Below are 10,945 nucleotides of genomic sequence, written 5' to 3' on the forward strand. Positions count from 1 at the left end.
GAACTGGTGCTAGAAACCGGTACTGGCTTGGAAAAGCGCGTACCAGAAAAGTGCTCAGAAAATTATAAGAAAAATATGATAAATCTTAGAAAATTATGTAGTTTCATAATCCAAAGTTTGGGATTAAAATTCTAAGCGTAGCAATTAAAGTTAATACTGTGTGTTTAATTGTTAAACCACTATATAAGCCTTAGTGGGCACTAAACCCTAGGCCATATTACATTCTCTACGTCAGTGAGTGAGGGTGGCTGATTAGCTTGGCTGCTCCTTGGGGTTTCATCTCCATTTTGGGTCCAAGACACTTCCTTTCTTGATTTTCTTCACACTTTCACTTGGGAGACACTTGGTGAGGGTGAGAGTTAGCTTTGGGACTCCATTGCTGGTCTTTTCTGAGTTGAGAGAGCTGCTGTGTGTGAGGTTTTGAGGCTGACTTGGGTTGCTTGTTTGTGGGAGCCTTTGTTTTGGCATTGTGAAGTCCAAGGAGCTTCCTTTGTGTTGAAAGGTCCAAGCTTGTTGATCCATTTTCGTGCACCTTGTTGAGTCAGTCTTGAGGGGCTAATTATGAGCTCCAAAGAGCAACCTCTTCTTCTGTTTTAAGCCTTTGGTATGTGTACCAACCTTTGATCATGAGTTTAATGCTTAAAAATGAAAGCTTGATACATGTTAAGGCTTAAAGATGATAACTTGTTGTGGGTAATGTTGAACACACCTAGAAATGCATGTTTAGGTGCTTAAAATCATTAAAAAACCCAACCTTGGAAGGATATCTTCATGAAATGCATTTTCTGCATTCTATCGTGAAATATCCGGATATGTGATATCCAGATATGGGTTTTGAGTATCTGGATATGTGATATCCGGATATGGGATTCTGGATATCCGGATATTGCATATCCGGATATGTCCAGTTAGATATCCGGATATTGAATATCCGGATATGGTCCCGAGGAATATCCGGGATTTCGAAGAACCTGTGAGGACAGTAGGCTATTGGGGGTTTGTGGACCCTAGATTGAGGAAGTTGAACTTCTGTTTTAATTAAACTAAGTCAGAATTGTTGTGATTAAGGACTTATGGCTTGGTATGGAGCTTTAAGACGTAAAACGTAAGGAAATGCGTTGTCTTTAAGTTATATGCTTGTGTTGCATTATTATTTATATAGTATTGGTCCATAACAGATTGTGAATCTGCTGTGTTTGGACGTTGAGCTGTGGACTCTTGGTTATTGGATAGCTAGCTTGCGAGGTAAGCTTTCGTGTCCTCGGTTTAGCCATGTTATGGTTCCACCATGTCCCATGGGGGTATGGTTTATGCATGCTGTGGACACGCTTTTGGATATTTGATATGTTGATTGAACTTTACATGTAATGGCTTTTAATATGCATGTGTTGTTTCTTCTTGACGGGAAGCCTGAGTATGTAGCGCCATACAAGACGGTGTACCGGGGTGAATACAAGTGGTACTTGCACGGTGTGTAGATGATAGACGTATACCTGCACTGTCTCTGGCCAGTAGATTAGTATTGACACACATGGCATGATTATCTGCTGCATTGCATTATTTTAGAAATGATAAATGATAAACTGCTTTTGAACTTATATTGCACATGTAAGTGAGCTTGGGGTGGAAGATCCTTGAGGACTCACTGACTTACTGAGATTTCTAGATTAGAGATCTTACCCCACGTTTGGGGAATGCTTATTTCAGGATCAGGTAGTATGGGTATTGATGCCTCAGGCGACAGGAGGCCGGAGCTTAGCTGATTATGTTTTACTGCTTTATGTTAGCATGACTGGATTTGGATGCTGTTTATGTTTTTCGCTATTTATGATATGTTGTTGTTGAGACTGATGTTGGGCATGTTGCCTTATTTGAGTGAGCATGGGGATTGTCCATGACAATTTCCGTTATACTTTTAGATTGGAGTTGTATAAACTGTTAGATGGTCCGGTCTACGTTGTTGTAGCTCCGTGACTAGAGCCACACTTATATTATCTATGTTACGAGGTTTTTCAGTTAGCTGTTTTATTGCAATTACATACCGGCGATGTTTTATTAATTGATTATTAAGCAAGTTGGTAATGTTAAATGGCATCATAATTGAAAAGAAAAAGTAATTCCGCATTTTTAATTAAGCGCAGCTTAATACGATATTATGATAACATTGCCGGATATATACGGGGTGTTACACAATCCACCGTTGGGGCTGATACAATGTAAAAAACAATTTCAGCTCAAAAGTTAAGCTTAGAAGTGAAAATTCATTAATAGGTTTTTATATTATATCTCTCTAAGAATAAATATAAGTAATTAACTATCATATATAGATTATCTATTTCCATGGTATGAATCTCAATAAATACTACATACATAAACCGTGATAGATACTAGATACATGAACTATCAAATACAATGAGCAAACACTAACATCGAAATTTTACACCAAGAAATGCTCAATACTATTGAACTTAGACTCGTAGAAATTAACAAATTATCATTGTTAAAAGTGCTTCCATCTTTGCCTGCATTTGCGCATCTTAAATACTACTTCAAATTTCGTGTTGCAACTCAGCTAGCGAATAACTTTTTCTGAATCTCTATGTCCATCAATGCTCGTGCTTCAGCCATCCTTCTCTGTTACTCTCACCATTTATATAATGTTTAGAGTAAAGTTCTCAACAAATATATTAAGACAAAATTTAATTCCTTATAGAAAAAAAAAAAAATCTAATCGTACTTCTTCTGAAATTCAAAATAGATACATGTTAGTCTTTTTGGTAGACTAACGTAAGTTTTTTTTGAATTTCAAATAAACCACGATTTCACTAACTAAATCTATTTAGAATTTCAGAGAGACCACGAGTCGCATTTTATTTTAAGGGATTAAAATAGACCTCCTCATTTTTATTGATGATCCAAAAAAGTACTTTACTAAGGTTTAACACAAACGCTAAATTGGCTGGCTCACACGCCTTTGACAAAATGGTTTTAGGTACAATTCATGCTTATGAACTTTTATTAACAAGTCATTTACTAGTATTATTCTAATTTATTATTAAGCTTCTGGTATATCGTAATTTTAGAAATAGTGAACCTTTATTTTCCTTAAACTATTTTTACATGAAACCCAAATAAAAAAACACTAACACTGTCATATGCTGCAAGTAGGGGATCCCATGCGCACATGACAAGCCCATGTTAGACAAAAGCATGGGCTGTTCTATTTTTGTTCATTGTGTGTCTTTTCAGAATTCCAATTTGTTGAAATTCAAGAGATACATAGGTGAATCATTGATTCTTGTTCGATGAATAAAATATGAGTAATTATAATATATACAAGTAACCAATGAGTAAAAAGCAAGTTAAATAATTACAAAATCAATCCTGTTTAATAATGGAAACTAATTCTCATATTGATTTCCTGGGACATGCTGATAACAAATATTTCTAATTTTCTACAGATCAACATAAGTTGATTAATCTCCCCCTCAATCACATCACTAATTGCTCTATTTTAGGAAGAAATTAATAATTGGTCAACAATTCCCCTCAAATTGTGTCATAGATATCTTTCATGCTCAATCAATTACAGCATGGAAGGTAATTGTACCACAAAATAAACGCATAAGTGAATAAAATTATTCAATACAATTTCAAGTAGTTGAATTGAATATAAAAAAACATTGGGTTGCATATACTTCACCTCACAACTGGATATGTAAATACATCCTTACAATTCATTTCCCTAATTAAAAGTCTAACAGCCTCAACCTGGAAAAAAGTTTTCTAAACTTTATTTTTAGCAAATAAAAGATTTGGAAAGCATAGACAAAAATACCTCCCAATTATTAGGCAGTCCATAAATGGCTACAATACATGGATAAGAGATTCGGATTCTCCTTTTATGTTTTCCTCTTATTACACAAGCATGTAATGAGAAAAAAAGACACAAAATCAAATTTAATTACCCAACACAAATAAAGATGAGTCCTACTATATTTTTGTGTCTTTCTTTCTTATAATTAACACAAGAAAAAAAAATGAGAGAATCCAAATTGGTGGATAACAACCTCAGGCCAAGTTTAGAACCATTATTATTGTTTCTGGGGAAAGATTTGTTGTGGAAAATAATCGGAGTCAGGTTGTATGTCCTTAAAGTCTTCCACTGCGTGATGGGGAAAATTCCAGTCTCTATCTAAAACAAGCTTCCTAGTCATGAGGGCAGCACGGTTTTCAGCTATCAATTCACGTAATGCTGCACTGCACCTTATGGAGAGATCAGCATGAGAAAGCCATGAATATTCACTCCCATATGACAGAAGAGAGAGAGCACACCCTGTTGATCATGAGTAGGGAAAAACTCCCAACATCAAAATATTGTGTGTCAAGAAAAATGTTATATGTTCAGTATACTTTTATGAAGTTATTTAGATGTCAAATCAATGTGAAAGACTGTGTTCAGTGATATTATTTATCTTATTAGCAAGATGACTATAGTCGAAACCTGTCGAGCATGGATACTTCTGAACTAAATATAGGCTTCCTTCGGGACAAAAACCAAAAAGCTATGTTTTGGGTAAAATGCTTTGATTAAGTTACGCTGACTCCACCAGCGAGATTACCCAATCAGACACGCATTGACTAAGTATCCATGATTGGAAATTTTTTTCCATTTTAACTCATATTTTTTTGTATAATTTCTTTTAAGTCTCAAAAAATTTTCCTTTTAATATGGATGTATCTACATATGTTGCACCAAAGGTTTTCTCCCTATGAGACTGTCTGATTGGGCCACATGGGGAAAAAGCGATGCTACTAATAGAGTCAGCGGGACTTAAACGTGACATTTTGATAACTTCTTATCCAAAATGTGGCGTTTTAGTTTTTGTGCTCTCTTGCTTCTGTGTTTATGTATTTTATTTTATTTTTCAAGGAATGCTATTCAAAAAATTCGTCTAATCATAATTACTCACAACAAGACAAATAGTTACATGTAAATTTAAGTTAATCTTAAACTTTTTCTTCCTATAATCATATGAAGCTACTAGTGCAATTATGCACAGTTGATGGCGGTAATTGAGTACATTTCATACTGTTCATAGTATCGGTTTCACTTCTTCAATAATAAATGAGAATAATATATATATGTATATATATATATATACTGGGGGAAACAAAAAGAATTAGTAGAAAATATTGCAATAGAACAAGAGTTCCAACGAAGCAGTTGATATCATTAATATATTAAGTCACTCAAAAGCTATAAAAGTGTCACTCTAAATGATTATGATAATAGTTGTGATATAAAAGAAATCTATATCAAAGTCAAGCAATTAACCAGAAGATTAATAAGGACAACAATGATGAAACTAAAATGTAAATACTATTGTTAATCATTTCATTCCATATAAATTTTTTTTCCTCCAAATTCTAAAACTAAAATGTTCGAAAGGGTTCATTACTCAAGCAGTTAAGTACTTTTCGCTTACATCAAGCTACTGGTCACTTTTGCATTCTTTCGTTTATTCTGGGTTCCTAACATATATAGAGCTTCCTCCTTGAAAGGATCATTATAGATGTCTAATTATTCCTAACATAATATTAATTTGAGGGACGATAATCGCAAGTGTAGTGTCCCTAATTAATACAAAAACTTAAAGATTCTCTTATGCATTAACATGATAATAATCAATATTTATAGGTGGTCAAATAATAACCAATATAGTTGTTACCTTGTTTAGAATTCCTAGTAACAGAATGATGAGAGCTCTTTCTTCTTCTCTCATTATGGCCAGCCAGTCTTCTCCTACAACTCCTCTTTGAATCATCAAACTCTGTTACCACATGAAACCTAAACCCAATTTCCATATAATCTCAATTAATTAATCACATAACTAATCCTGAAAAGCAACATATATATATAAAGGGTTATGATTAAGTTATATTTATATTTACAAAAAAAAAAAAAGTTATATTTATAAATTTCTTGTTTATAAACTGTTATCAACTATAACATATATTAAGATAATACATATTTAATTATAAAAAATTATAAATATAACTTTTTCTTAAAACAATAGCAGATATAAAAAAATAAATATAATATAACATTTGAAAGTAATATATATCTTCAAAAAAATAAATAATTTAAGCAGAGATAATGATAGAGTCACCTGCTACACTGCTGACAGAATCTCTGCTCCATCCCTAACACTACAGCTTTGGGTGCCTTGGAATGCATATCACAAACTTTGTGCCTTCTGTGATACTCCTTGGCGTTCAACAGTGACACGTGGCACCCCTCCACCTGACATCTTGGCACCATCGCCGCCGCAAACGGTGCAGCTCCACCACTTCCACAGTAGGCTTTGCCTCTCTTATTATTATTATTACCCTCAAAGCCAAAACCATCACTGTAAACGTGTCGCTTTCCCAGATGAGTAGCATTAGCAACATTAGTTTCCTCAAAGTAATGCCCCTTACCTAGGTACAAGCATGTGAGATGTGGGTCTGGGTACACGTGGGACCCACCTCCTCCGTAGAGTGGTAGCTGATGGTGGCGGGTGGCGGCGGCGGAGCTCTCCGCCGCAGTAATGGGCTCCCATGATGAATAGAAAGCAAAACTGTTACTGTTACTATTTCCATTTTGCTCTCTGATATTGTTGTTATGGCAGAACATGTTCTCTCTCTATCTCTCTCTCTTTCTTTTTCTAGTTAGGTGCAAAGCGTGTGCAAGGAGGGTATGAAATAACAAGGGCATCAAATATGGTAGCTAGCTATAGTCATGGCTAGTGGTTTATAGCTATAAGGAGGTGAACGAAAGAGTGATGAGAGAAGGGCATTTCTGAGTGAAGCTTTTTTCTTTTTGCTTTGTTGTTGATGTTGGTATAAAAGAGGAAAGAGGGTGAGAAGAGAATGGATGCAGAAGGTTTTGCAGGTTGCTTTGTTTGTTATGGTCCAAAGGGGTTAAGGTTAAGGCTGCAACGCCACAGAAAGACTTGTTGAATGAGAGAGAGAGAGACACGTGAAAATGAACTGGGTCTTCTCTGGGAGGGCATCTTCCATGCAACTGTTGTGGGTACCCCCATTGAGAATTAAACACCTGTGTTTAAACAGTGTTTTTTTCTTTCTTTCTTTTTGGTAACAAGTGTTTTTTTCTTTTACGTGTTATTGTGTGAGCCTGAGTGTTTAATTTTTATTGGATGAATGTATATATAAAAAAGAAAGTTGATTTTGGATTCATAATAAAAAATATGATTTTTATTTTAATATTTTACAAAAAAAATTAATCATGAGATTTTTAAGAAATTCAAGGTGGATTCATTAATTAAAATCGTCATCTTCACAAATTTAAAAAAGACACGTATTAATTTCTTAAAAGAATTAAATTTGATTCACTTTGAATTTCACATATATTAGATAACTAATTTGTTTTTAAGGAACTAAAATAAAACTAATTTGTTTTTAAGGAACTAAAATAAACATCATATTTTTTTTAGGGAGCCAAAAAAAAATTTACTCTATAAAAAACTAGGTGCAGCGATAGCATTTTTGAAATTTCTCTGGATACCTCATCGAAAGAAAGAAAGAAGGAACACTAATAATTGGAAAAGAATACAAAAGAAAGATAGAGAAAGTGAACGTGACGATAAGACTCGAGCGGATCACAGATGGTTGAGAGCTGTCAGATGGTTGAGAGCTGTGTTTCTGGCTACTTATATTTTTGCAATTTATATCTATCTAATTATCATTAAATTAATATTTTTCCTTTTTAAAATCTTTCAGCATTATTTTTTTATGATCTAATAATAATTAGATAGGTAATAAATTTTTTATAGTAAAAATATCTTCTCATAAATTTATTATCATTGATTTAAATATGTTAATTTTTTTTATTGACATATTGTGATAACTTTGATTAAAGAATTTTATAATAAATTTTTTATAATTTTTTCAGATATTTTTTATTTGACAAAAAAATTCTAAATTTATTATTTTTATAATTTTATATAAACTATTTAATTATTTTAAAACATGATATATTTTTCAAATTAAAGTGTTTTTTTTTTCTAAAAGAACACAAAAACACTAATTCTAATTTTTAAAGCATAATTACTTTTATTTAAAAAACTTGTTCAGTAAAATTTTAGTTATAAGTTATTTTAAATAAATTAAATTAATTCACACGTTGAATATCTATTTATACGCACGTAACTTGCTACAAAGTACAATTTATTAGAGGCAATCCAACGCAAATATCGCTCAATTTAGTAAGGCTGCAAAAAAAAAATCCACGTTGAAGGATACAACCATCACCTACAATAATTATTTCTTCTCAAGTCCGGAATGCAGTACACAATTTGCAATCAAATTGTGAAATCCAACCGCCTCATTTTATTTATAATATCAGGATGAGAATTGTTCCGGATAACACAACGTTGTAGTGGTCCAATAGTCTAAGTCTAAATCGTCTATCTATATCCACGTCAACTCTATCCACCCATCAGCTTCTCTACCCCAAAGGCGACTGCACTCTTTAGGTAAAACACCAAAATGCGTCATCTTGGGATTCCAACTTCCTGACAGATCACCCCAGATATTATAAGTGATAACTACCCCATCGTCATACGTTGACATCGTCAGGCACATCACCAGGCACAGGGGTTGCATCACTGCTATCGTAGCAATGTCAGCCACCCCTAGCTGATCCCAATGATAGTTGACTCCCTCCTCACCAACACACACAAAATCAACATCACCTCCCCCTATAAATATCCCTCTCCACACACAAGGAGAGGCATCTTATGTATCGTTATTCTGCCCATTTACATTGAGTCACAGTTATTCACCTCCTAACCCCCATTATCATCTGTTTTGCAGCATACTTGGAACAGTACCTCCTAGCCTGGTCTTTACCTTTACTAGAGGTATAACTCATATAGTGACTCCATCCCTAAAGAGAACATAGTGGGCTTATTGATCCCAACGGTACATTGGCGCCGTCTGTGAGAAACTATAAACTTTTATTCCCACTCTCTTACCAAAGATCTATAGAAGGCAGATCCTACACCCTGAACGAAATATGGCAGTCACAACAAGAAGAACATGTAACACCCCGTATATATCTGATTTGTTATCATATCATCGTATTAAGCCACACTTAATTTAAAAATGCAGAATATCTTTTTCTTTTCAATTATGACGTCATTATCATTAGCCAAGTTGAATTACTTAATTCAATTCATAAAACATCGCCTGTATATAATTGCAAAAGACAACTAACTGAAATACCTCAATATATATATATATATAGCATAAGTGTGTCTCTAGTCACGGAACTACCACACGTAGACCGGACAACCCAGATAGTTTATACAACTCAAGCTAAAAGTACTAAAATCAATGTGACATGGACAAACCCCATGCTCACCAAATAAGGCAACAAAGCCCACAAAAGAGTCTCAACTCAAATATCAATATAAAGACAGAAAACATAAACAGCATCCAATATCCAGTCATGTCAGCATACAACATATATAATCAGCTAAGCTCCGGCCTTCTGCCGCCAGAGGTCTCAACCCCCGCATTACCTGAACCTGAAATATGTGCCCCAAACGTGGGGTGAGATCTCTAAAAAGAAATCTCAGTAAGACAAAGGATCCTCAAGGATCTTCCACCCCAAGCTCACTTACACGAGCAATATAAGTTCAAAAGCATTTAATAGTATAAGTTCCAAAACTATGCAGTGCAACAGATATTCATGCCATATGTGTTATCATTATTCTACTGGCCAGAGAAATGCAGGACGTACGTCTACAAACCCATAATAAGTACAAGGAACACCGCTTGCAGCCTCACCCTCTTGTATGTATCACATACTCAAGCTTACCGTATATGTGGAACACCACATGCATATCATAAGGCACTCGCATATAACAGCTCAACAGCATTTCACAAATCATTATATCATGAAAACAACATCATGCATATAACCATACCCCCATGGGACATGGTGGAACCAACAATGGCTAAACCGAGGACACGAAAACTTACCTTGCAAGCTAACAATCCAAGCCAAAAGTCCTTCCAATCTCACCGCTCAAACACAGCAGAATCACAATCTGTTTTGGACCAACAATATATCAATATTCATGCTTAACAAGCATAAGACACAAAGACAACGCCTTTCTTTTACGTTTTACGTCTTTAGGCTTCTCACAAAGCCACAAGCCCTTAATCACTTAGATTCTGACTTACATAATCATTGCAGAAGTCCACAGTAGCCAATCATGGGTCCATAAACCCAAAATAGCATTCTGTATGAACAGTACCTTCACTATTCACGAAAATCCAGAATAACCGGATATTTGTCAGGGGCATATCTGGATATCAATATCTGGATATCTCTCTGCCAATATCCAGATATCACTATCCGGATATTCAGATCCCCATATCCGGATATGCATATCCGGATATTTCGCGACAGAATGCAGTTCTGCATTTCGCAAGATATCCTTCCAAAGGTTGGGTTTTTAACCCATTCCAACGTCCAAGCATGCATTTTCAACCTCTTTTAAGTTCATATAATAGCTGGTTACTTGTTTAACTCATTAAACATGCCAAGACACCTCTTTTAACCATTAAAACTCATGATCAAAGGTTGAACAACTTACCCAAGGCTCAAAACAGAGAAGGGAGTGCTCTTGGAGCTCACCAAACAGCTCCAAATTCTCAGACTAAGATGGTGCACGAAAATGCACTGCAAGGTGGGTCCTTTCTTCACAAAGATGACCACTTGGAGCTCCCACAACCAAGACAAGGCTCCAACCACTCAAGCAAGGAACTCAGCCCCAAAACTCTTCCCCAAACAGTACCCTCAACTCAGCAAAACTGAACCTCACCATCACAAGACACCCACTCAAGTGTTTACAAGGTGAAAGAAGAG

General features: G+C 35.0%; 1 protein-coding gene across 1 annotated transcript; it reads right to left on the bottom strand.

The window, feature by feature from the left end:
- Positions 1 to 3,774: 3,774 nt before the first annotated feature.
- On the bottom strand, positions 3,775 to 7,057 carry LOC133304196 (squamosa promoter-binding-like protein 7). The gene is made up of 3 exons (XM_061504191.1): positions 6,174 to 7,057; positions 5,733 to 5,851; positions 3,775 to 4,336 (listed from the first exon to the last, which is right to left on the bottom strand). The coding sequence occupies exons 1-3, from the start codon at positions 6,677 to 6,679 to the stop codon at positions 4,095 to 4,097; spliced, it is 867 nt and encodes a 288-aa protein (XP_061360175.1). The 5' UTR covers positions 6,680 to 7,057; the 3' UTR covers positions 3,775 to 4,094.
- Positions 7,058 to 10,945: the final 3,888 nt, after the last annotated feature.

Source organism: Gastrolobium bilobum, unplaced genomic scaffold (assembly GCF_033153095.1).
Source record: "Gastrolobium bilobum isolate Gb01-03AN ecotype WA unplaced genomic scaffold, APGP_CSIRO_Gbil_v1 utg12522, whole genome shotgun sequence".
In the NCBI taxonomy this organism is placed as follows: Eukaryota; Viridiplantae; Streptophyta; class Magnoliopsida; order Fabales; family Fabaceae; genus Gastrolobium; species Gastrolobium bilobum.